The sequence below is a fragment of the Oncorhynchus tshawytscha genome, linkage group LG25, assembly GCF_018296145.1.
Source record: "Oncorhynchus tshawytscha isolate Ot180627B linkage group LG25, Otsh_v2.0, whole genome shotgun sequence".
NCBI lineage: Eukaryota > Metazoa > Chordata > Actinopteri > Salmoniformes > Salmonidae > Oncorhynchus > Oncorhynchus tshawytscha.
This window is the reverse complement of record NC_056453.1, coordinates 44,678,650-44,706,316: the sequence shown is the minus strand read 5'-3', so window position 1 is coordinate 44,706,316 and position 27,667 is coordinate 44,678,650. Positions and strand designations below refer to the sequence as shown.

The window sequence follows — 27,667 nt, the reverse complement described above, 5'->3', positions numbered from 1 at the left end:
AGCAAATACTATAAATAATAATAATAAATAATAATATGTGAAGCTTGGTTATGTAAGATATGGTGTAAGAGCTTTCCTCCCCAAACTATTACAGTGTAAGAATTGTAAAGGATTTGGCCATGTAACAAGTGTGTGCAGACAGATGGAGTATATTGAAGAATGGTGTGTAGAAGGACGACAGTGTTGCAATTTTGGTGTGGATCATGATCCCGAGTTCCTGGAGTGCCCTGTAACAGTAAAGGAGATTGAGGTGGCAAAAGTTAGAGCGATGAATCAACTCTCCTATTTGGAGGCGATTAAAAGAATTGAGAAAACAAGTGATGCTTGTGAAGATATGGTAGTGGGCGCACAACAGCCTGTAGGAAATGTTTGCTGCCAGGCAAAATATACCCTGTTGTGTTAAAAAGGTGGATTTTGTGGCATTCATTTCCACAGTTATAAACTGTACGACACAAGTCTCAAGGGGATTGAAGAAACTGGACATTAATTGTGGCCGCGGCAGAAAAGTTTTTGGGACTGAAGGATTTTACATCTGATGACTTGCAAGGGGTACTGGTGCCGGAAGGCCTGCCCTCCCGGGTTCCCCTTGAGATTGTTTACGGATATTTTTTACATAATTCAGTTTATTTTATTTATTTTTGGGTAGTTTGGTAGATGTTTTTGGTATTTTATTTTGTTCCATTTTTGGGAATCCTGTTTCCATCCCGAACAGTAGGTGTCAGTACGCACATTAAATCGCTAACCATAGAAGAAGAAGACTTCCGCGTTTCTTGTTCAGCACACAGGCGTGGTAAAAAAATGGCAGAACAAAATTCAGTGCCGAGTGATCTTTACAAGCATGTATATTCATTTCTACTAGAGAACAAGTTTACCAAGGCTGCTCAACACTTCATCAAACAAGCTAAAGTGGTAGGCGCCATATTCTGTATCTCTATTTAACAGTTGTTTTATTTACCGTTTAAGCTAGGTGAGCTAAGGAGCCACGCAGGAGGAGCCGCACGCCGTGGCGCTAACACGTGTGATACCAACCCACCAAGTTTGAATGAGAATGCACTTTTTAATATATTTTTAATGTTAGACGAGTGACGGGTGCATTTTTTTTTTCTTTAAATGTTTGCTTTTTATCAATTACCCTCGTTGAATTATTGTACCAACTACATAGTTAGTTAACGAACGTTGACATATTGAAATAAAATGTCTCTGGCCCGCAGGCTAAGAAATGCATTGATTCCTGCCCCGAAGAGCCTTTGGTTTACAGACGACTTCTATAGCCTGGCGTCCTTGATCAACCAAATCTAAACTAGTCGTCTGTAAACAATGGCTCGTTGCAGGACGAAGCAAAGAAATGGTTTGTAGAGATGTACAGGTTAACTCATAACCTGCGTGGGTTTAGGGTCATGAGTGTGTGGATTAAGGGTGGGCGTGCTGATTAACGATACACACACAAATCCACAAATGTAACTTTCTTGTGGAATGTATATCTATACATTTTGAATTTGTCTTGCCTTATTTTTAGGCTGTATGGTATTAGTGCTGTAAACTTAAATATCCAACACGCCAATCTCTAAATACTTTGAGGAGTTTGCAGAACAATTTAAGGACAATGTCCGAGATTAATTCTATAACAGAAAAGCTGCGACATGGAGAGTTGAAGAGGGACAGAAAAGTAATGTTTGGGAAAGATTTAGCTAAATGAGGACGATAGCCGTGAATGTTGTGGTTGGACAGTTACGAGAGGGACTTCAAATATGGCAAGTTCAGGAAACTTTAGTTTACTGTTCAGATGTGATAAATGGAAATCTGGACACTGACTGTAGGTCTTTAACCTCTCTCCTTAATATTAACGCCTGTAGAATTAAACATTTCTTGCAGTAAAATGATTCACCAAATGTAGGCAACATTTTGACTCAGGACCAGGAGTGGAAAAGGTGTGATTTATTTCATCTTAAGAGAATGCACAGTTAGGGACCGTCTGTAAACGTGCTTTCTTTATCAGCATCATAAAAGCTGATAGTATTTAAACGTCATAAAATATGCATCCAATCCAAACTGAAATCTTATCAGAAACATGTCTGGTCGTTGTTACAGCATTCTATTTCCTAACAACTGTTCACACTGATGTTGTTTGGACATTTTGCACAGAAAATCTTTACTGTTTATTGTTATTGCATTTTCTCCCCAGTCCCTGAATGTCTTTGCTCCTTGAAACAAGCAGAGATGACAGAGAACTTTACTGATGTCAAATAGATTGAAGCATTCATTTCGTTCTATTAGATTTTTTACATTATTGTGAGGAAAAGAGGTTGATTTAGTCTTCTGGGGGCAACATATCTAGTTTTTGACAAGTTGACTATCCAATAGCCTTCAAAAATGTCTGAAATTATAAGCAGAAAAATATCTAAATTGGTTCCCTCAAATCCTGCGCTCCCTGTCATAAAATCCTTCTGCCGTCTCTGACTGGAGCCTACAGCGGATTTTCTACATCAAATCCAATTTTATTGGTCACATACACATGGTTAGCAGATGTTATTGGTCACATACCCGTGGTTAGCAGATGTTAATGCGAGTAATGAGTATAGTGTAGCGAAGTGCTTGTGCTTCTAGTTCCGACAGTGCAGTGATATCTAACAAGTAATCTAACAATTCTCCAACAACTACCTAATACACAGGAAAGCTAAAGGGGTGAATGAGAATAGGTACATGTAAATATATGGATGAGTGATGGCCGAGCGGCACAGGCAAGATGCAGTAGATGGTATAAAATACAGCATATGATATGTAAACATTATTAAAGTGGTGTTGTTAGTGGGTAATAGGATCGGATGGGTGCTTGAGATTGTCACCATCACATATAGCCAGGCGGTTGGGTTATTAGTAACTGGGTGAATAAATGTCCCACACAACTAGTTTGTAGCTATCCAGATGAACTGAACGTGTCAGCCCTGGCATTGCTTGTTTTATTGATTTGGGTTGTAGTTGGAACATTGATAACATTACTTAATGGAAAACTTGACTAGTTGCGTTATGCCGGTCAATATGTCTTCCATGCACGAGAAACTTGTTTGTAGCTAAAACATTGTTCAGCGTTTCTTCCCGTATCATGCAACACGATGGCTAGAAACCCGCAAAGAGAATAAACTGGCTGATTTTGTTAACGATTCTTCCTTTTACAACAGCCACCCCAGAATGAAAAACAAGATGCCGGTCTGCTTGACATATTCAACTTCTGGGTGAAGTAAGTAGTTGGTACATCTGATTTCATTCCTTCAATGTATTGGCCCCCACTTGGTGGGAATGACAACCTGTATATTACAATCCTCCATTTTCCCAGAGTTCCTGGGGGCTAAACCATGAACCTCACGTACCTTTGTGTAATTTAGTGTAAATGGATCTGAAGGTTTTCTTTGCTTTGTTTTGAATGCCACTCACTGCTCTTGTTTGTGCCATTCTCATTTTCAGGTCTCCTGAAGCTAAGAAACGGAAGGCGCTGCCCAACGGTCCTGGAACAAGTGACAGGCCGTCTGCTAAGAAGGCAAAGACTGCGGAGAGCTCCAGTGAGGAGTCGAGCAGTGAGGAGGAGGAGGAGGAAGCTGCAGCACCTGCCAAGGCCACACCCACAGGTTTGCGCTCGTCCTTTAAGTATATCCCATTTAGCAGACACTTTTATCCAAAGCAACTTAGGGTAGTGCGTGTGTAAAGTACATACGGTTTTTGGTATTATTGTCTGTAGCGACGTTTGCTAGTTAGGAAGCCAGCCCATTGAGAGAGAATTGCATTGTGGGTTTTGTAGTCTTGAGCTGCACAAAGAATATCCATGTTGCTAACCAACCTTATTATAACAGCAAAATGAAACATTTCTTCACAAAAAAAACCATTGTTCTCTCATATTAGTGTTATTTAACACTGTAGATTAAAGGAATGAGTGGTTTTGTTTGTTCTATCTGGCCAGGTTATCAAGTTTTGAATGAGTTAACATGGCTTGTCGTGATAATCGTAACACTATTGCACATGCAAATGATGTGACTTGTTAATAAGCACATTTGTACTCCACTTCTTTAGTCTTGCCATAACAAAGGGGTTGAATACTTATTGACACAAGATATTTCATTTTTTTTAAATTAATTTGTAATCATTTCTAGAAACATAAGTCCATTTTGACATTATTTTGACATTGTGTGTGTGTGTGTGTGTGTGTGTGCCAGTGACACAAAATCTACATTGAATCGATTTTAAATCCCGACTGTAACAAGAAAGTGTTTTCGAAAAAGTCAAAGGGGTGTGAATAGACCAGTGTTCCTCTCTAAATCATGTCCAAACAATTGAATTAGCCACAGGTGGATTCCAAGTTGGTGTTACATCTCAAGGATGATCAAAGAACCTGAATACACCTGAGCTCAATGTGGAGTGTTATAACGAAGGGGTGTGGATATGGAAATGAGATATTTCTGTAGATATTTTCTAAAAAAAAACATGTTTTCATTTTTGTGGTTCAGGGTTATTGTGTGTCAGAGGAGAGGAGGAAATAAAGTGACTACACTTTGAGGTCAGGCTGTAACACAATGTGGAATAAGTGAATTTTTTTCTGAAATAACGGCCTTTAAAAAAATGATTTTATTGGCCCACAAGTTCATTTAGCCACTTAGCAGATCACCATCTAGCAGGATTTTGGCAATGGGGCTTCCCCAGAGCCAGATGCACTCGTGGGTACCATTGTCATGTCTCTGTGGTCAGGATAAAGGAAGTTAGCGGTACTAGCGTTAGCGCAATGACTGGAAGTCTATGGGTGTCTGCTAGCCTGCGTTAGCGCAATGACTGGAAGTTTATGGGTGTCTGCTAGCCTGCGTTAGCGCAATGACTGGAAGTCTATGGGTGTCTGCTAGCCTGCGTTAGCGCAATGACTGGAAGTCTATGGGTGTCTGCTAGCCTGCGTTAGCGCAATGACTGGAAGTCTATGGGTGTCTGCTAGCCTGCGTTAGCGCAATGACTGGAAGTCTATGGGTGTCTGCTAGCCTGCGTTAGCGCAATGACTGGAAGTCTATGGGTGTCTGCTAGCCTGCGTTAGCGCAATGACTGGAAGTCTATGGGTGTCTGCTAGCCTGCGTTAGCGCAATGACTGGAAGTCTATGGGTGTCTGCTAGCCTGCGTTAGCGCAATGACTGGAAGTCTATGGGTGTCTGCTAGCCTGCGTTAGCGCAATGACTGGAAGTCTATGGGTGTCTGCTATCTGAAAGTATATAAAAAGACCTGAAATCCTGAAGTAACCGGTTTACATTGATCTTTAAACCAATATCCTACCTTTTCTTGATTTTTCTATGTTGTCATGAACGCAGAGTGTCAGTGATGGGGGACAGAGTTGCCCTTTTTTTGTTCTGTTCCATGATGAGGTTTTGTATCGTTACCAGCTACAGCGGCCGAGTCCAGCAGCAGCGACGATTCCAGCGACGAGGAGGCCGCAGCGAAGGTACAGGAGCGCTGTGATGTCTTACGACAACGTCACGTTTACATTTTTATTTTATTGTCACGTTAAAGGCCGTTTCTGTTTGCAGAGCTGTAGGAGGACGAATGAACAAAATATTTGTGTGCCCCCTGATGAAGGCAGCTTGTTGGTGAAACATTAGTTTGAAATCTGCTCCTCTTCTCTGCTAACAGAAGCCTGCAGCAGCCAAAGCCTCGGTGAAGACTCCTGTCGCTGCAGCAGCCAAAGCCTCGGTGAAGACCCCTGTCGTGGCAGCAGCCAAAGCCTCGGTGAAGACCCCTGTCGTGGCAGCAGCCAAAGCCTCGGTGAAGACCCCTGTCGCGGCAGCAGCCAAAGCCTCGGTGAAGACCCCTGTCGTGGCAGCAGTCAGGAAAAAGGACTCCAGCTCGAGCAGTGAGTCATCTGAAGATGAGGCTCCAGCTAAATCCCCTGTGGCTAGTGAGTACATCGAACCTAGTGAGTACATTTAACCTAGCTAGCTAGTGAGTACATTTAACCTAGCTAGCTAGTGAGTACATTTAACCTAGCTAGCTAGTGAGTACATTTAACCTAGCTAGCTAGTGAGTACATTTAACCTAGCTAGCTAGTGAGTACATTTAACCTAGCTAGCTAGTGAGTACATTTAACCTAGCTAGCTAGTGAGTACATTTAACCTAGCTAGCTAGTGAGTACATTTTAACCTAGCTAGCTAGTGAGTACATTTTAACCTGGCTAGCTAGTGAGTACATTTTAACCTGGCTAGCTAGTGAGTACATTTTAACCTGGCTAGCTAGTGAGTACATTTTAACCTGGCTAGCTAGTGAGTACATTTTAACCTGGCTAGCTAGTGAGTACATTTAACCTGGCTAGCTAGTGAGTACATTTAACCTGGCTAGCTAGTGAGTACATTTAACCTGGCTAGCTAGTGAGTACATTTAACCTAGCTAACTTCTTCGGCCTGGGAGCCAAATGAGAAATTCAGTGTTTTCCTGGGACCCAAGCTCATGAAAACATAACCCCCTTTAGTGGGACATTAGTGAGACCCCCCTCTTGACGGAGGAGAGACATTTTTTAGTTTTATTAAAGTTAATTTCCTGAAAAGATAAACAACATGCTCGACTCCACCTAACAAACTTAAATTGGGTGCTGGTGTATATAATCCAAAGAACAGAAGTAGCACAGCACTCCGGTAAATAAACTTAAATTTACATATTTTTATTGCCTCACAAACGTTTGGGGTGTGAGCCCTTCTTCGGCTAGGCCGTCAATGCCACAACAACAATGCCACACAGGTAGGCTTCATGATACATTCCAATCAAGCGATCCCAGCAGTTTAATTTCCTACAATTCTACCCATTTTGCCAGAGAGCAGAGAGAAAATGCTGCATTTTTTTTAACAGATAACTTCCTGCAAATATTTAATATTTCGATTTATGCCGTGTTAATGATATCTGAGTGACTAACAAAATCAATGGGGTTTCCAAGAGGATCAGGGCCCCTGGGCACAACCAAATTTCGAAATTGCAGCTAGTCTATTCTACTATTCTAAAGCAACAGTAAATTGAGGCCCTTTCTCCACTACGAGAGACGGGAGTCTGAGGAGCGGCGTGGCGCAAGATTTCTACTTTTCAATTGACATTACAACTTGGATGGAAAATTACTGAGGATAATAGTGGATTGTATTGCTGCTCCTATTTGGCATGTTTCCAATTTAAGCCCACTAGAAAGTGTTTGCCTTCAGGTTTGGAGGGAAGCAAAGGTCATTCCGCTACCCAAGAATAGTAAAGCTCCCTTTACTGGCTCCAATATGCGATCAATCAGCCTGTTACCAACCCGTAGTAAACTTTTGAAAGAAATTGTTTGACCAGATACAATGTTATTTTACTGTTAGCAAAATGACAAGACTTTCAGCACGCTTATAGGGAAGGACGTTCAACTAGCACAGCACTTACACAAACGACTGCTTATTGGCTGAGAGAAATAGCGTGGGAGCTGTTTTGTTAGACTTTTGACATTATCAATCATAGTCAGATGCTGGAAAAATGGTTTTATACCCGCTGCGATATTGTGGATAGAGTTACCTGTCTAACAGAACAGAGGGTTTTCTTTAATCCAACATAATCCAGGTAGAATCTGGAATTCCCCAGGGCAGCTGTCTAGGTCCCTTACTATTTTCAATCTCTACTAATGACATGCCACTGAGTAAAGCCAGTGTCCCTATGTAAAGTTGAAGTCGGAAGTTTACATGCACTTAGGTTAAAACTCATTTTTCAACCACTCCACAAATTTCTTGTTAAGAAACTATAGTTTTGGTAAGTCAGTTAGGACATCTACTTTGTGCATGACACAAGTATTTTTCCAACAATTGTTTACAGACAGAATATTTCACTTATAATTCACTGTATCACAATTCCAGCGGGTCAGAAGTTTACATGCACTACGATGACTGTGCCATTAAACAGCTTGGAAAATTCCAGAAAATGATAACATGGCTTTAGAAGCTTCTGATAGGCTAATTGACATAATTTGAGTCAATTGGAGGTGTACCTGTGGATGTATTTCAAGGCCTACCTTCAAACTCAGTGCCCCTTTGCTTGACATCATGGGAAAATCAAAAGAAATCAGCCAAAATGGTATAACTCCAAGTCTGGTTCATCCTTGGGAGCAATTTCCAAACGCCTGAAGGTACCACGTTCATCTGTACAAACAATAGTATGTAAGTATGAACACCGTGGGACCACGCAGCTGTCATACCGCTCAGGAAGGAGACGTGTTCTGTTTCCTAGAGATGAATGTACTTTGGTGCGAAAAGTGCAAATCAATCCCAGAACAAGAGCAAAGGACCTTGTGAAGATGCTGGAGGAAACGGATACAAAAGTATCTATATCCACAGTAGAACGAGTCCTATATCAACAACCTGAAAGGCAGCTCAGCAAGGAAGAAGCCACTGCTCCAAAACTACCATAAAGCCAGACTACGATTTGCAACTGCATTTGGGGACAAAGATTGTACCTTTTGGAGAAATGTCCTCTGGGCTGATGAAACAAAAAATAGAACTGTTTGGCCATAATGACCATTGTTATGTTTGGAGGAAAAGGGGGGAGTCTTGCAAGCCGAAGAACACCATCCCAACCGTGAAGCACGGGGGTGCTTTGCTGCAGGAGGTACTGGTGCACTTCACAAAATAGATGGCATCACGAGGAAGGAAAATCATGTGGATATATTGAAGCAACATCTCAAGACATCAGTCAGGAAGTTAAAGCTTGGTCGCAAATGGGTCTTCCACATGGACAATGACCCCAAGCATACTTCCAAAGTTGTGGCAAAATGGTGTCATCCAGAGTCCCATTTATTGTCTTAGCTGTAGCACGCTATTTGACTTACAGCAGGTTTTTAAAGGACTGAAGAATTTGGTCTGCTTTGTTTTCATTTTTGCAATGGCAAAAAAAATGATATGCCTGTACTGTCACGACCTTACTTGGGTCCGTGACCCGTACTTTTTAAGAAATGCTGCTTTACGACAGGATCACATATTTTTATAAGCATCTTTTCAATCAGTTCAGCTTCTTACTGACTGTTCTTCTTGCTCTGTAGAAGGAAAAGCTGCAGCCGCGACCCCTAAGGCAGCCGCGACCCCTAAGGCAGGGACAACCGCCAAAGCAGTAGCTCAGAAGAAGGCTGAGACCAGCAGCAGTGAGGACAGCTCAAGTGAAGACGAAGCGCCTGCTAAGGTACTGAAACTGATCACCTGAGGTGTATTCATTAGTTACACACCGTTGCAAAACATTTTGCACCGGAAACAGGAGTCTCTATTGGAGAAATTGAGGTAGGTCCCCCGTTTCATTTCATCTTCTGTATGCGTCCTAGTGGATACATCCCAGGACAGCTTTCTGTTTGGTTGTGTATGCATCCTAGTGGATACATCCCAGGACAGGTGTTCAAGTTACCATGGGAGCTGTGTTGCCAGTTTCCATCCCTACTTGTGGCTCAGTATCGCCTTGATCTGTCAAACCAGCCTTGTGTGCTGTGGTCATACGATGCAGAAAGGGACTATATATTGTGGAGTGAATGTTGAATATTTTGGGGGGAAATGGAAGAAGGAAAAAAAAAAACTAGACCCGACTTCAACGGTGAAACTCATTCATAAAATATGTACATTGTAGATTTTTTATGAAGATGTGTAATTACAAAAAAAAACTACCACTGCACTCTTCATATTTGGTTTGAGTTAAAATTCCTTCATTATTTTTGGCATGTACACAACGGCAATTAAAACCACATTTACGCCTTTCGGCTGCTATGCTTTCTTCAGTGTCTTCAAAGTCACCAGATAAGGGAAAGCTTTGCTTCCAGTACTGACCCAGTCTCTCCTAACAGACCCCTCCAGCTAAGACCCCTGCTAAGGCAGCCGAGTCTAGCAGCGATGACTCTTCTTCAGATGAAGAGGAGACTCCTCCCAGCAAGAAGGCTAAACCAGGTGTGTGTTCATGTCTAGTAGTATCAAACTGTGTTAATTATCTATCTGTATCTCTATATGCCTGATCACAGGTTATTAGGAGAGTGATTAGACTGAGGCTTATGACCAATAAGTATGCTTGGGCGGTATACCGGGGTATTTTGACATACCGACAGTATGATTTTGCGTTTTTTTTCCGCCACAAAAATGTAATTGAGACGTTCGTTTGTTTACAAAGACTACGGCGCGTACTTGAAATTCGCTGTAATGTTAGCCAGCTAAATATCTTAATGCAAGAGAGACTGTTTGGTTAGCTACGATTCTATAGCACTCATGTGATTTGCGAAACAAATGTAAACTACAATCATCAATATAATTCTGCCAGATCGGCATATGCTACTTTGTAGTTAACATTTTAGTTGAGTAGGTTTTTGGGGGAGCCTTTTCTCTCTCTGCCAGAGGACATCGCTAACGGCTACACAAAGGGAAGATTAATGTACAACGCAGACAAAATAAATCACTGATGCGTTTTGTTCATGTCTTTATGATTGATTTAACTTGGTGCAAATTTTTTTTTTTTTTTTTCTTCTAATAAGTTTAATACATTTAGTCGATTTTCTACAAAGTTACATTTCTTTCTTAATGTCTGTATTCCATGATTCCTTCTGCGTTAATCTTCATTGTAGGTTTTATAGGGCCCTATGTGTAATTATGAGCTTGGGTTGTCTTTCCTTGCATTTAGTTTGTTTGCTTACTTGCACCTGTTAGCATTTAGCTAGGGTCCGCTATGGACGTTTACTTGTACTTTTTTTTAGCGTTTGTTAGCCTAGTTTGTGTTTCCCTTGTGTGCAATTCCGGTGGTACCGTATACTCAAGGTATGGAGATCTGTATAACGCCCTGCCTTAATGACCAGTGATGTAGTGGAAGGTCAGTTCCAACTCAATTTACCCGCCTGGTTCTGCTGTGAAGCCGCCTATAACAGTGTTTTTTACAGTTGAACCACAGTCAGAAAGTATTCAGACCCATCGGCCTTATTCTAAAATGGATTGAGAATTATTTATTTAATCTACACACACTACTCCATAATGCAAAGCAAAAACAGTTTTTTTTTTAAATGTTTGCAAATGTATTAATTAATAAATAGAAATACCTTATTTACATAAGTATTCAGACACTTTGCTATGAGACTCGAAATTGAGCTCAGGTCCATCCTGTTTCCATTGATCATCATTGAGATGTTTCTACAACTTGATTGGAGTTCATCTGTGGTATATTCAATTGATTGGACATGATCTGGAAAGAGACACACCTGTCTATATAAGGTCCCACAGTTGACAGTGCAGGTCAGAGCGAAAACCAAGCCATGAGATCGAAGGAATTGTCCGTAAGAGCTCAGAGACAGGATTGTGTCGAGGCACCGATCTGGGGAGGGTACCAAACCATTTCTGCAGCATTGAAGGTCCCCAAGAACACAGTGGCCTCCATCATTCTTAAATGGAAGAAGTTTGGAACCACCAGGACTCTTCTTTGAGCTGGCCGCCTGGACTAACTGAGCAATCTGGGGAGAAGGGCCTTGGTTAGGGTAGTGACCAAGAACCTGATGGTCACTCTGACAGAGTTCCTTTGTAGAGATTGGAGAAACTTCCAGAAGGACAGCCATCTCTGCAGCTCTCCACCAATCAGGCCTTTATGGTAGCGTGGCCAGACGGAAACCACTCCTCAGTAAAATGCACATGACAGCCCGCTTGGAGTTTGCCAAAAGGCACCGAAAGACCATAAACACGATTCTCTGGTCTGATGATACCAAGGTTGACAAGCGTCACATCTGGAGGAAACCTGGCACCATCCCTACGGTGAGGCGTGGTGGCAGCATCACGCTGTGGGGATGTTTTTTCAGAGGCAGGGACTGGGACACTAGTCGGGATAGAGGGGAAAGATGAATGGATCAAAGAACCTTGATGAAAACCTGCTCAGGACCTCAGACTGTGGTGAAGGTTCACCTTCAACAGGACAACGACCCTAAGCACACAGCCATGACAATGCAGCTTTTGGACAAGTATTTGAGTGGACCAGCCAGAGCCTGGACTTGAACCTGATCAAACATCTCTGAAGAGACCTGAAAATAGCTGTGTAGCAACGCTCCCCATCCAACCTGACAGAACTTGAGAGGATCTGCAGAGAAGCATGGGAGAAACTCCCCAAATACAGGTGTGCCAAGAATGTAGCATCATATCCAAGAAGACTCTAGGCTGTAATTACTTTCTTTTTTTTTTGTTTATAGTTCTAAACCTGTTTTTGCTTTGTCATTATGGGTTATTGTGTGTAGATCGAGGGGGGGAGACGATTTAATTCATTTTAGAGGCTGCAATGTAACAAGGTGGATTAAGTCATGTGGTCTGCATACCAAGTATTTCCTGCATTCGAGTTGAACCACACGATTTACCAACAGCACACACACTTTGTTTTTAGCGCTCTGTTCATGCTGATGCCTCGTGTGTGTGTGTGTGTGTGTGTGTGTGTGTAGGTGAATACAGTGCAGTTCCACCCCCTGGAGCTGCCGTAAAGAAGGCCTTGGCTCCTGCGGTGGCCAGAAAGGCCAAAAAGGACCGCTCCTCAGACACCAGGGAGGAGGAAGTGTCAGGTAACAACTACTGAACCCCTGGGACGTGTCAGAATACCCATACTTGCTTTTTGGGTATATACGAAAATAGTTTTTATAGTTTTAAATTATTTTTGACTTTTCATCGAGTAGAGTTCCTGGCGTACTGTTGAGGAAGAGAATTGTCTTTTCTCCCTTATGACAAGAGCTGATAATCAGAATAAGGGAAGCTATACTTCCATACCGAGAAGGTGTCATCTACAGATGGGTAGTATGCTGATATTTGTTGCTTACTACTTATGTTTTTAGTAAACAGTGCATTCTATGTAGTACTATTAGTAGTAGGTTTAGTAAGCGGTGGTGGCGGTTGTAGTGAGTTGCGGCTGTTTTAGTAGCAGGAGTCAAGACAGATTTTGGACAGTTCCCTCGTCTCCTTTTCTAAGTGGTGATCCTGTCTGAACATTGAGTGCTCTTTGTCTTTAGTAATGCAAAGCAAAACGTAACATTAGACGGTCTACCTACTTTCCTTTAGTTGAAAGCACCGAATGCTAGTCTCTCTGGATTAGTGTCTTCTAAATGACTAGTGTCTGCTTTAATCATCAATAGCTAAAGCATCCCGTGTTTACAATGAGAGATCTCTGACACATTCTCCTCTGTTAAAGCAGTCCCTGTGAAGTCTACCCCAGCAAAGACTGTGACCCCTAAACCTGCTGCTGCTGCTAAGGGCGAGTCCAGCTCTGAGAGCTCAGGTAGGTTCTGGACGTAGATTCTAAAGGTTCTAGACCTTGTTTTTAAAGGCTATAGATTCTAAAGGTTCTAGACCTTGGTTCTAAAGGCTGTAGATTGTAATTGTTCGAGACCTAGGTTCTCTCTTTACGTGACACGTGTTCGTCGCATACACTTGGCCAAAGACCTATTCACACGGGACCGGTATTGCTAGAGAACGTTGGTTATGTAATTTACTCCAGAATGTCCGTTATTCCGAAGGACGATTCCCGGGTGGGATTACTTTTTCCCCTAGCTGTGCCCTGTAGTTATTAACCCCAGTACATGTACAGTTTTAAAGGAAGCCTGGAGGTTTTTACTCTTGGTGTGAAGATACAGTACTTCCACATGTCCAGGTGATGGGGCCACACTGATAACTCCAGCTTGGTTCTCAAGTTTCTAAACCATAATTCCTTCAGTGTCTCCATAATATTTGAATTGATGGAAGTGTGGTCATAATCATTAGGATATTTTGGCGATCCGCAATAGATCCTAAATGCCATCAGATGGGAGCTCAACAGTAGATCCTAAATGCCATCAGATGGGAGCTCAACAGTAGATCCTAAATGCCATCAGATGGGAGCTCAACAGTAGATCCTAAATGCCATCAGATGGGAGCTCAACAGTAGATCCTAAATGCCATCAGATGGGAGCTCAACAGTAGATCCTAAATGCCATCAGATGGGAGCTCAACAGTAGATCCTAAATGCCCTCCGATGGGAGCTCAAACTCCCAAATTCAATGTCCCAAGAGGGAAGTCACCCTACCTTTTTTTAAATAAGTCAAAAGTTACATTTTTATTTCATTCCTGAGAGACACCTTGCAACCGCAGTGCAATAGGAAGGGAACAGCACCTGGTGTTAAATATACCTCCCTTATGTCTGGCACAGCAACAGACGGAGAAAACCTATACTAATTGGAGTAATTCATTTAAACAATAGTCATACAATAACATTGTAGGATTTTTAATGAATTTCTTTGCAAATTATTTGTGGAAAATAAGTGCCTGAGTATAACAGAACTGATATTGCAGGCGAAAGCCTTAAAATCCAATCTGGAAGTGCCTCATCTTTTGAAAGCTCTGCATTACAAAGCGCCCCCATTGAGCAGTGAAAGGGCTATCAACCAGATTACTATTTCTCCGTATTCCCCAAGGTGTCTACAGCATTGTGACGTAGTTTTACACATTCATGTCGAAGAATACCCGTAAGCGGCTACATTGCGCAACTGGTCACCTGATGCTGCCACAGTGATTCTCGCATAAAATACAGAGGTAGCCATTATTCCAATCCGTCCTACTGAAAAAACAATTGTCCCGGTGGATATATTATCGAATAGATATTTAAAAAACACCTTGAGGATTGATTATAAACAACGTTTGCCATGTTTCTGTCGATTATTATGGAGCTAATTTGGAATATATTTTTTTTTGGCGTTTTCGTGACTGCAATTTCCGGTCGATTTCTCAGCCAAAAGTGAAGAACAAACTGGGGGGCTGTTTCGCCTACAAAAATATTATTTTTGGAAAAAAGGAACATTGGCTATCTAACTGGGAGTCTCGTGAGTGAAAACATCCGAAGCTCATCAAAGGTAAACGATTTGATTGCTTTTCTGATTTCCGTGACCAAGTTACCTGCTGCTAGCTGGACAAAATGCTATGGTAGGCTATCGATAAACTTACACAAATGCTTGTCTAGCTTTGGCTGTAAAGCATATTTTGAAAATCTGAGATGACAGGGTGATTAACAAAAGGCTAAGCTTTGTCTCAATATATTTCACTCGTTATTTTCTTGAAAAGTAATACTTTCTAGGAATATTTGTCCGTTGCGTTATGCTAATTAGTGTCAATCGATTACGCTACCGGACCCGGGATGGGGAGTCACTAGAGGTTAAACAAATTGTAGTGCAGACCTATTAATTGTGCTAATATTATATTTTTATTATGTTCTGGCCCACCAACTATTAGGCCAGGGAAAATTTGGGCCGAGGCCAAACCTAGTTGATAATGTAGGCCCTTAAGATATATATGATGTTCAATTTATCTTTGTTCAATTGATCGAGTCGGTGGTTTACTTACGAAAAACTGTCAATCTCAGACATTTCTCTCACAGTACTAGTATTATCAGAGAGGAAAAAACATTTAGGTTATTCTGGCTGGAATTGTTACTGTCCTTCCATGTAAAAAATTACTGCCATGGCAGATTCAAACGGGACTAAAATTACCGATGTGGTGTTTGGTGCTCGTGACCAAACAAATCCAGTCCGAATAGGGATCAGTAGGGCCTGACCTATAGCATAACACAATCACCTAACATTTTTTTTAAAACAAACACATTCCGACAGCAAAATAGATGCAGAGGACGTGACAAACTTGAAACGGGGAATATTTACAGGTTGCTCAGGAGGTAAAGGGAATGTTTGTGTGGAAAGTAAAATAAGAAGTGCTGAGTGCATATAATGTGCTGTAGAGAATATAATAATAACAATATAATCTTTCTGACCATATGAAACAATGTAAACAACACCAAAATAAATGATATAGCATACCAGAAAATCTGTAATGTGTTTTTTTTTAGTCTTTATTACAGCAAAGACTAAAAACAATTCGCATTTATTCGTGACGACCTGATTCACTGACTGAACATCTCTCATCAGAGATGACTTCTACATTGAAGACACATTGATTCAGAAGAACATAAAACATGTTTACGATAGTTACCAGTCTGTATTACTTTCTAGCACGTCAAGCTAACTGACAGAGTAGCTAGCTAGGTCTGTAGCCATTGTTTAGCTACATAGCTAGCTAGCTGATGAATGTTTTCCTTTTGAAACCAAGCCAGAGGAAAGCAAACATTCACCTCCACAAATGCTATTTACAGTACTAAATGAAGCACTTAAGGGACCTAATGGGCCTTAACTGTTTCACTTAATTGTGAGGGGGAAATTCACCATAAAATGTTTTGTTCAACTGACTTAAAGTTGAGGTAAAAGATAAGTGGAATATTGACTTAAGATGTTTCATGCAACTGACCCAGTACCCCCGAGAGCCACCTCGGTACCCTCAATAGCACACATTTGTTGTCGTCCCGGACAAACGCACCTGATGCAACTCCATTGAGGGCTTGATGATTATTTGTTGAGTCAGGTGTGCATGTCTGCTGGTCTGCAGTTGGGGTTACAGGGGTTGGGAAACTTTTCGAGAGCAACGGAAAACACTTAAATCATCAGCCAGTTTTCCACATCTGGTTTGAATAACTAGACACAATCGTCAAGTTCGTTATACCTGGGGCGTTACACTGATTTTTAAAAAATTTGTATTTATGTTTTGCTTCCATTTAAGAAAAGTTTTGCAAAAGGAAACGGCAGGAACCTTGAATTTGTCCAATATACATTTATAGACAAAAAGTTCTGTTTGGACTATTACATCCCTGAGTTTGCATAACATTGGAGTTTTATTTTAAAGTTGAAGTTAACATCAGTCTAAATTCTTCTCTTGTTCTCTTGTTCCTCTCTTAAGACTCTAGCTCTGAAGAGGAAGAAGCAAAAAAGGCATCGGCTAAGGCTGCCCCGGCTAAGGCTGCCCCGGCTAAGGCTGCCCCGGCTAAGGCTGCCCCGGCTAAGGCTGCCCCGGCTAAGGCTGCCCCGGCTAAGGCTGCCCCGGCTAAGGCTGCCCGGCTAAGGCTGCCTGCCCCGGCTAAGGCTGCCCCGGCTAAGGCTGCCCCGGCTAAGGCTGCCCCGGCTAAGGCTGCCCCGGCTAAGGCTGCCCCGGCTAAGGCTGCCCCGGCTAAGGCTGCCCCGGCTAAGGCTGCCCTAAGGCTGCCCCGGCTAAGGCTGCCCCGGCTAAGGCTGCCCCGGCTAAGGCTGCCCCGGCTAAGGCTGCCCCGGCTAAGGCTGCCCCGGCTAAGGCTGCCCCGGCTAAGGCTGCCCCGGCTAAGGCTGCCCCGGCTAAGGCTGCCCCGGCTAAGGCTGCCCCGGCTAAGGCTGCCCCGGCTAAGGCTGCCCCGTCAGAAGATTCTTCCTCGGACTCGAGCTCAGAGGATGAAGAAGAGGTGACAGTGAAAGTGGCACCAGCTAAGTCGACTCCTACGGGGACCCCAGGCAAGGCTGCAGAATCCTCCTCTGACTCAAGCTCGGAAGATGAGAAAGAAGCTAAGAAGCCTGTTGCCAAGGCAACTCCTGCCAAGGCCACTCCTGCCAAGGCCACTCCCGCCAAGGCCACTCCCGCCAAGGCCACTCCTGCCAAGGCCTCCCCTGCCAAGGCCGCCCCTGCTAAGAAAGCAGACTCGTCAAGCTCAGGTAAAATAGACTAAATAGGACTGAGTCCTTTTCTTAGAACTGACTACTAGAGGAGACTGAGTTCCAGACTCTAACTCCTGTGTCATTGTCACGCCAATGAGTTGTGGCAAGACAACACAGAAAGATCTGGAAGCTGGGGTAGAACATGCTTGGCTTGTTTCAATATCAACAGGATTTATGTTACAAAAACATTAAACAATACAGTATGTTGCTAATCATACTCACCTTTTGGACCTCTGGACCTCCGCAGCTTCTCTGCGGTCTTGCGCAGGGCTTCTCTTAGAGAACCACAGTGAAGCGTTTATATTATTAAAGTGTCTGGATTTGTAATATCAGACCCACGGACTAACTGATTCTGACATGTTCCCCTCGGTCCTGTAGACTCTGACAGCAGCTCTGAGGACGAGGCCCCAGCCAAACCTGCAGCAGCTACCAAGAAACCTGCAGCAGCTACCAAGAAACCTGCAGCAGCTACCAAGAAACCTGCAGCAGCTACCAAGGTCCCAGCCAAGGCTGCTGCAGAAAGCAGCTCGGACTCCGACTCTTCGTCTGAAGATGAGGCTCCAGCTAAGAAGGCTACCCCGGCCCCTGTTACTAAACCAGCCTCTAAACCAGCCTCCAAACCAGCCTCCCCAGTTGTTAAACCAGCTGCTGCAGAAAGCAGCTCGGACTCCGACTCTTCTGAAGATGAGGCTCCAGCTAAGAAGGCTACCCCGGCCCCTGTTACTAAACCAGCCTCTAAACCAGCCTCCAAACCAGGCTCCAAACCAGCCACCCCCGTGGTGAATAAACTAGCCCCAACCAAGGCCGTAGCCGAGAGCAGCTCCGATTCTGACAGCTCGGAGGACGAGGTCACTGCAGCCAAAAAGACCACCAAACCTACAGCCGCAGCCAAGACTCCTGCTTCAGCCAAGACTCCTGCTTCAGCCAAAGCTGCAGAGTCCAGCAGCAGTGACGACAGCTCTAGTGATGAGGAAGAGGGTAAAGGAGTTTACATACTTCCCATTCGAAACAGTTTGTTCGTATATTATGACATTTTGTGACGTTTTTGTCTTCGGCAAGTGTTTCTTTTTTCTCGACATCTAGGCTGAAGTGGGTAGCCAAATTCTACGCTAGAGTCATTCACAGGTCCAAAAAGTTGTTCCAACGTGGACCTGGGGCTTTCCCCACCCGTATGCATGAATACATTTTTAAAAAATGATATCTGTTCCGAACAGACCCGAGGACAGCTAGATCCGTATAGACCTGGTCGGACCGGTCTGATCTGAGAGAGGGACGCAGAAAAGTCGAAGCTACTTTATTAACTGGAGATGAGAAACCGTGAGGGAGCCTCTAGCTGACCACTGACGCAATGTTGTCGTTCAAAATAAAAGCCTGAAACTATGTATTGTGACACTAGACACATTAGGGAAGCCATAGAAAAAGGAATCTGGTTGAGATCTCATTCACTGCTCAATAGGGACGCATAGGAACGCAGAGCTTTCTAATTAAGAGTCCCTTCCTGATTGGATTTTTCTCAGGCTTTCACCTGCAATATCAGTTCTGTTATACTCACAGACAATATTTTTACACTTTAGAAACTATAGAGTGTTTTCTATCCTAAGTTGTCAATTATATGCATATTCTATTATCTGGTCCTGACAAAATAGCCTGTTTACTTTGGGAATGTTATTTTTCCAAAAATGAAAATAGTGCCCCCTAGTTTCAAGAGGTTAACCGGAGCTGAGAAACTGAGGGAGAGAAGGTAGAGAGGTGACGCTCTAGCAGGGGTCGTACTGTGTAGCCTAACTTTTGCCACACAGGCTTTTGAGGCTCTACGACTAGCCTATTGCTGATCTGATGACCATATAATTGGCCAACTACAACAAGCAACACGTGCTACTCAAGTCAGTTGAAATTACATATTGACATCACCCGTGATAATCATATCAGATCTGACTTAGACTTGTGATAGGATTTTGATTTCTGGATCCGGATCTGCTCGGGTCCCGGATTGGGTTTTGGGGACAGGTGGCTCCGTGAAGAACTCTAGTCTACGCCCCTTCGTCGTTGATTAGTCAACAGTAGGGAATTCTTCATTTAACTGTTTGTCATCGAGAGACTACTCAAAAACGTCAAACTTAATGATCGATTTCTTGTTCTTATTAATTCTGACTACTTTGAGGAAGTGTATACTGGCTACGGCGATATGGACAAGCGAAGGTCTTATAAGCGAGCTAGACGCTGGCTGAACTGAAGCTGATGCTTTCAGAAGGCAGACTCTTTCTCATGGTGCCTCTTCACTGTGACCTAGTCCAACATGTATTTGATATATGTACTGTGTAGGCCTATTTATTGCGCATCATAGCTATTTTATATTTTGAGGTTGATTTGTTAGTAAGCATTTCATTGCATTTGTATGCGTATCATCAATTGAACCTTGAACCTTGCAGCAGCAACAGCCTCGACTAAGGCAGCTACACCTAAAGCCTCCTCCACCCCTGCTGCCAAGGCAACAACACCGGCTAAGGCTGCTGAGTCGTCATCGTCCCAGGACAGTAGCTCTGAGGAAGAGGAGGCGAAAGCACCGGCAGCAGTCACCACTCCCATCACTAACGGTGAGCTTTGAACTCTAGAAGGTTCGGTCTGGAATCTGGTCAAGGGTCATTTCAATTCATGATATTTACCCATTGATTCTTAAAGAATATCAATTAGTGATTGGTGGGGGGGGGTAGTTTGTTACATATTATTTTTAATGTATCGTTTTGACATTTGCAATATTGTTTTTGCCCTAGTTAGCCTGCAGCAAAACTTGTGTTAATTTCATAGCTTGTTCATTTAAAAAAAAAAAAATGGGGAGCCAATTTGTTTCAAATCCTATTTTATTTGTCACATACACATGGTTAGCAGATGTTAATGCGAGTGTAGCGAAATGCTTGTGCTTCTAGTTCCGACAATGCAGTAATAACCAACAAGTAATCTAACTGTCTTATACACAGTGTAAGGGGATAAAGAATATGTACATAAGGATATGTGAATGAGTGATGGTACAGAGCAGCATAGGCAAGATACAGTAGATATCGAGTACAGTATATACATATGAGATGAGTATGTAAACAAAGTGGCATAGTTAAAGTGGCTAGTGATACATGTATTACATAAGGATGCAGTCGATGATATAGAGTACAGTATCTACGTATGCATATGAGATGAATAATGTAGGGTAAGTAACATTATAGAAGGTAGCATTGTTTAAAGTGGCTAGTGATATATTTACATCATTTCCCATCAATTCCCATTATTAAAGTGGCTGGAGTTGAGTCAGTGTCATTGACAGTGTGTTGGCAGCAGCCACTCAATGTTAGTGGTGGCTGTTTAACAGTCTGATGGCCTTGAGATAGAAGATGTTTTTCAGTCTCTCGGTCCCAGCTTTGATGCACCTGTACTGACCTCGCCTTCTGGATGATAGCGGGGTGAACAGGCAGTGGCTCGGGTGGTTGTTGTCCTTGATGATCTTTATGGCCTTCCTGTTGCATCGGGTGGTGTAGGTGTCCTGGAGGGCAGGTAGTTTGCCCCCGGTGATGCGTTGTGCAGACCTCACTACCCTCTGGAGAGCCTTACGGTTGTGGGCGGAGCAGTTGCCGTACCAGGCGGTGATGCAGCCCGCCAGGATGCTCTCGATTGTGCATCTGTAGAAGTTTGGGAGTGCTTTTGGTGACGAGCCGAATTTCTTCAGCCTCCTGAGGTTGAAGAGGCGCTGCTGCGCCTTCTTCACGATGCTGTCTGTGTGAGTGGACCAATTCAGTTTGTCTGTGATGTGTATGCCGAGGAACTTAACTTGCTACCCTCTCCACTACTGTTCCATCGACGTGGATAGGGGGTGTTCCCTCTGCTGTTTCCTGAAGTCCACAATCATCTCCTTAGTTTTGTTGACGTTGAGTGTGAGGTTATTTTCCTGACACCACACTCCGAGGGCCCTCACCTCCTCCCTGTAGGCAGTCTCGTCGTTGTTGGTAATCAAGCCTACCACTGTTGTGTCGTCCGCAAACTTGATGATTGAGTTGGAGGCGTGCGTGGCCACGCAGTCGTGGGTGAACAGGGAGTACAGGAGAGGGCTCAGAACGCACCCTTGTGGGGCCCCAGTGTTGAGGATCAGCGGGGTGGAGATGTTGTTGCCTACCCTCACCACCTGGGGGCGGCCCGTCAGGAAGTCCAGTACCCAGTTGCACAGGGCGGGGTCGAGACCCAGGGTCTCGAGCTTGATGACGAGCTTGGAGGGTACTATGGTGTTGAATGCCGAGCTGTAGTCGATGAACAGCATTCTCACATAGGTATTCCTCTTGTCCAGATGGGTTAGGGCAGTGTGCAGTGTGATTGAGATTGAATAGCTGCACTGTTTGTGTTCGGTCATGTTACCAGTCACCTTGCCCTGATTAAAAGCAGTGGTTCGCGCTTTCAGTTTCACGCGAATGATGCCATCAATCCACGGTTTCTGGTTAGGGAATGTTTTAATCGTTGCTATGGGAACGACATCTTCAACGCACGTTCCAATGAACTCGCACACCGAATCAGCGTATTCGTCAATATTGTTATCTGACGCAATACGAAACATCTCTCAGTCCACGTGATGGAAGCAGTCTTGGAGTGTGGAGTCAGCTTGGTCGGACCAGCGTTGGACAGACCTCAGCGTGGGAGCCTCTTGTTTTAGTTTCTGTCTGTAGGCAGGGATCAACAAAATGGAGTCGTGGTCAGCTTTTCCGAAAGGAGGGCGGGGCAGGGCCTTATATGCGTCGCGGAAGTTAGAGTAACAATGATCCAACAATGATCCAGGGTCTTTCCACCCCTGGTTGCGCAATCGTTATGCTGATAAAATTTAGGGAGTCTTGTTTTCAGATTAGCCTTGTTAAAATCCCCAGCTACAATGAATGCAGCCTCCGGATAAATGGATTCCAGTTTGCAAAAAGTCAAATAAAGTTCGTTCAGAGCCATCGATGTGTCTGCTTGGGGGGGGGGGGATATATACGGCTGTGATTATAATCGAAGAGAATTCTCTTGGTAGATAATGCGGTCTACATTTGATTGTGAGGAATTCTAAATCAGGTGAACAGAAGGATTTGAGTTCCTGTATGTTTCTTTCATCACACCATATCACGTTAGTCATAAGGCATACGCCCCCGCCCCTCTTCTTACCAGAAAGATGTTTGTTTCTGTCGGCGCGATGCGTAGAGAAGTTGACTGTGCATTTAAACAGCTTGGAAAATTCCAGGAAATGATGTCATGGCTTTAGAAGCTTCTGGTAGGCTAATTGACATCATTTGAGTCAACTGGAGGTGTACCTGTGGATGAATTTCAGGGCCTACCTTCAAATTCAGTGCCTCTTTGCTTGGCATCATGGGAAAATCAAAAGAAATCAGCCCAAAAAATTGTAGACCTTCTAGTCTGGTTCATCCTTGGGAGCAATTTCCAAATGCCTGAAGGTACCACGTTCATCTGTACAAACAATAGTACGCAAGTATAAACACCATGGGACCACGCAGCCGTCATACCGCTCAGGAAGGAGACGCGTTCTGTCTCATGGAGATTAACGCTTTGGTGCAAAAAGTGCAAATCAATCCCAGAACAACAGAAAAGGACCTTGTGAAGATGCTGGAGGAAACAGGTACAAAAGTATCTATATCCACAGTAAAACGAGTCCTATATCGACATAACCTGAAAGGCAGCTCAGCAAGGAAGAAGCCACTGCTCCAAAACTACCATAAATCCAGACTACGGTTTGCAACTGCACATGGGGACAAAGATTGTACTTTTTGAAGAAATGTCCTCTGGTCTGATGAAACAGAAATGGAACTGTTTGGCCATAATGACCATCGTTATGTTTGGAGGAAAAAGGGGGAGGCTTGCAAGCCGAAGAACAACATCCCAACCGTGAAGCAAGGGGGTGGCAGCATCATGTGGGGGTGCTTTGCTGCAAGAGGGACTGGTGCACTTCACAAAATAGATGGCATCATGAGGGAGGAAAATTCTGTGCATATATTGAAGCAACATCTCAAGACATCAGTCAGGAAGTTAAAGCTGGGTCACAAATGGACAATGACCCCAAGCATTTTGTTAATCCACCTGTCGTGTCAGATTTTGAAATGATGCTTTACGGCGAAAGCAATCCAAGCATTTGAGTAAGTTTATCGATCGCACGATAAAACATTAAGTACACTTAGCATCAGGTAGCTCGGTTACAAAAATCAGAAAAGCAATCAAATTAATCGTTTACCTTTGATCTTTGGATGTTTTCACTCACGAGACTCTGTTACACAACAAATGTTCCTTTTGTTCCATAAAGATTATTTTTAGATCCAAAATACCTCCGTTTGTTTGTCGCGTTATGTTCAGAAATCCACAGGAAAGAGCGGTCACGACAACGCAGACAAATTCCAAATAGTTTCCATAATGTCCACAGAAACATGTCAAACGTTTTTTATAATCTATCATCAGGTAGTTTTTAAAATATATAATCGATAATATATCAACCGCAACTTTATTTTTCAGTAGGAGAGGGAAAGGCAATGGCTGCCCAAACTCTGTTGCGCGAGCAAATCTCATGTGACCACTTGACACGATGTTATCGTTCTGGCTCATTTTTCAAAATAAAAGCCTGAAACTATGTCTGAAGACTGTTGACACCTTGAGGAAGCGATAGGAAGATGAATCTGGGTCATATCCCTTTAAATCCAACAAAAGGAGGCTATGGAACATGGAGTTTTCAAAATAGAATCCACTTCCTGCTTTGATTTTCCTCCGGGTTTCACCTGCAATATCAGCTCTGTTATACTCAGACAATATTTTGACAGTTTTGGAAACTTTTGTGTTTTCTATCCAATACTAATATATATCAGCAACTGAGACCGAGGAGCTGGCTGTTTACAATGGGCACCTTTTCTTCCAAGCTACTCAATACTGCTCCTGCAGCCATAAAAAGTTAAAGGCAATACTACCAAATACTACTTGAGTGTATGTAAACTTCTGACCCACTGGGATTGTGATGCTGAAATAAATAATACTCTCTACTATTATTCTGACATTTCACATTCTTAAAATAAGTGGCGATCCCAACTGACCTAAAACAGGACATTTTTTACTAGGATTAAATGTCAGGAATTGTGAAACTGAGTTTAAATGTATTTGGCTAAGGTGTATGTAAACTTCAACTGTAGACTTATGAGAATCCTAATACATATCGTATCAGCACCTAAGTATGATGGTGATGTCCTATTGTGAAGTCCCAGCCCAACTGTCAATGTCGTGAGTTTTTAGTATAGTTGCCTAATGTGTTGAGTGTCAGTTTACAAGGTCAAGGGAAATATATTTTGCAGTCATTTACCAAGAGGGGTAAAATTGACCGATTTTGTTTGTGTCGCAGTAGCTCACCAGTGGGCTGTTGAATCCTGCCAGGCTTTTTAGTTCTCCTTTTTAAATGGGGGAAATCAGTAAACATTTCAGAATTCCTTCATGTCATCCTCACTAAGGTTTGAATTATTTTAGAAACCAAGGTCGACTATTTACAAGGACAGTTTTCTCAATGTCCACCCCCTTGTCTTCTCTCCCTCCCCAGGCAAGCGAAAGAGGGATGGAGAAGACTCGTCTTCTGAGAGCGAGGAGGAGGAGGAAGTAACGACGCCTAAAAACCAGAAAGTATTACCAGCACCACAGACTTACCCCAAAGTCTCTAAGAAGGTGAGACCCCGTCACACTGACTGGGTTCAGAGCTTGGATTGTTTGGCTGCTGACTGCTGACTTGGCTGGCTGACTGCTTGACAGGCTGACTGCTTGACTGGCTGACTGTCTGACTGGCTGACTGCTTGACAGGCTGACTGCTTGACAGGCTGACTGCTTGACAGGCTGACTGCTTGACAGGCTGACTGCTTGACAGGCTGACTGCTTGACTGGCTGACTGGCTGACTGCTTGACTGGCTGACTGCTTGACTGGCTGACTGCTTGACTGGCTGCTGAGCTGACTGGCTGCTGAGCTGACTGGCTGCTTGACTGACTTGACTGGCTGCTTGACTGACTTGACTGGCTGCTTGACTGACTTGACTGGCTGCTTGACTGGCTGCTTGACTGACTTGACTGGCTGCTTGACTGACTTGACTGGCTGCTTGACTGGCTGCTTGACTACTGTGTTTTTGGTTCAATGTATTTGTTATGATGGCGTAGTCTCAGTATTCAGAAATGGGCCCTGACCTTGATGATGGATCTGTAGCTACATGTTGGAGATGGATATATATATATATATATATCCAACAACATCTATTCATGCCAGAACTACCATGCCAGCAGAATCTGTTTGGGCCCATTTCTGAATGAATATATATTCACACTCACACGTGTGTTTGTAAATAAATGCTTTGGGCTGTAGAACAGAGGTGCATTGTGGTACTAACCGGTGTGGGGCGTTGTCAGATGCGGACTGAACTAAACCCCCCATTCTCTCTGTGACCGTCTGTGTCTCACCGTCTGTGTGTCCCTCCTCTAAAGATCAATGTACCTTTCCGTAGAATAGTAGAGGAGGAAATTGAAGTGGACAACCGTCTGGCAGACAACTCCTTCGATGCCAAGGTGAGTTTATCTACGCCCCTCTGCCGTGTCTACGCCCCTCTGCCGTGTCTACGCCCCTCTGCCGTGTTGCTTGCTCTTTACGCGAGGATGTCGCACCGGACACACAGTTCTGGGAGTCGGTCAGAAAACCTGTCAGTCAAAGGCACACTTATGAATATTTGTCTCTCTGCCCACTCAGCCCTCCCACTCAGCCTTACTGATAGAGAATTAGCATTTTCCCCACCCACTCAGCCTTTCTGATAGTTAGAGAATTAGCATTTTACATAGGATATTTAGAGGTACTGCGATGTCATCCTTAGTAAAAGAGCTCCAATGTAAATTGTGGGTATTGTGTTGATCCAGGGATGTGATCATGGTGCTGGACGTGTTTTGACTCTTGTCTCTCGCTGTTCACCTCAGCGCGGGTCGGATGGAGACTGGGGCCAGAGGGCCAATGACGTGCTCCGCTTCACCAAGGGGAAGTCCTTCCGTCACGAGAAGACCAAGAAGAAGAGGGGAAGCTACCGCGGAGGAGCCATCTCCCAGTCCGTCAACTCCATTAGGTTCGACAGCGACTGAGAACCTAGTCATCATCATCACCCCTCTTCATCCTGTCGCTTGACCCCCCCTCCAACCTGATTGAGCCGAAACATCAACTGAACTACCTACAGCTGTGTTGACAAGACGGTCACATTGACAACTGGCTACCTAATGATTTTAGTTCATAAGTCTGTGTTAAATCTTTTTAAAGGCTTTTTTAGAAGAAGACGACACAAGTGGTCCTGAAATGGCACCTCATTTGCTTTGTAATGCTGTTGATCTAGAGCAGTGCACTACATAGTAGGTAGTAGTGTGCTATTTAGGATGCTGTCTCATGGGTCAAGGCTGTAGGGGGGAGTGGTCTGTCTCTGTGCTTTAAACGTGGTACAGATTACTAAAGGGTTAATGTCCTTAGGCTGCATTTACAACCTATAGCCACCGGGTGGCGGTAGTAAGCCACCAATTCTGTTAAATATCCATTTAAAAGTGCAAACTGTTCTCAATTTTTTTATTTTTTTGGCTTTTTCTCTCAGCCATTAATCTGTTGCTTGTTGTAATATTGTCAGCGCGGTATCATCCCCCTTCTGTCCAGTGTCTTTTCAGTATCAACATTTTGAAATGCTCTGTTCTTGTTTTATCGCGGTTTGGAGGAGGAGGGTTACTTGATTTTTAATGCAGACCTGGCCTTTTGAATGATGCTGTCCCCTACCAGATCTCACAACACCTGGATAAGTATTCAACCACAGCATGTGAACGGTCTGAGACGTGTCCGTCCTTTAACATGCTCTGCAGTCTCACGGAGACCCATCACGGTTTAGATATGAAGGTTTTATGTACGTGTTTAACTTGTTGTAAGCCGGGGATCATCCAACTGTTACGAGCTCTGTAGTGTTGAAGTAACTCCCTCATGTTCGGTACACAAAACATTTGGAAACAGGAGAACACGCGCGTTGTACTAGTCCATGCAGTACCTTTTCCACTCAGTTA

At 43.5% G+C, this 27,667-nt stretch overlaps 1 protein-coding gene across 1 annotated transcript; it reads left to right on the top strand.

Moving 5' to 3' along the window:
• The first annotated feature begins 746 nt into the window (after positions 1–746).
• Positions 747–27,667, top strand: LOC112237306 (nucleolar and coiled-body phosphoprotein 1). The gene is made up of 16 exons (XM_042305846.1): positions 747–909; positions 3,177–3,235; positions 3,460–3,620; positions 5,403–5,461; positions 5,650–5,932; positions 9,050–9,186; positions 9,833–9,932; positions 12,437–12,553; positions 13,174–13,260; positions 16,794–17,050; positions 17,092–17,572; positions 17,954–18,553; positions 20,005–20,169; positions 25,158–25,279; positions 26,081–26,161; positions 26,561–27,667. Exons 1-16 carry the CDS (start codon positions 799–801, stop codon positions 26,717–26,719), a joined length of 2,979 nt encoding a protein of 992 aa, XP_042161780.1. The 5' UTR covers positions 747–798; the 3' UTR covers positions 26,720–27,667.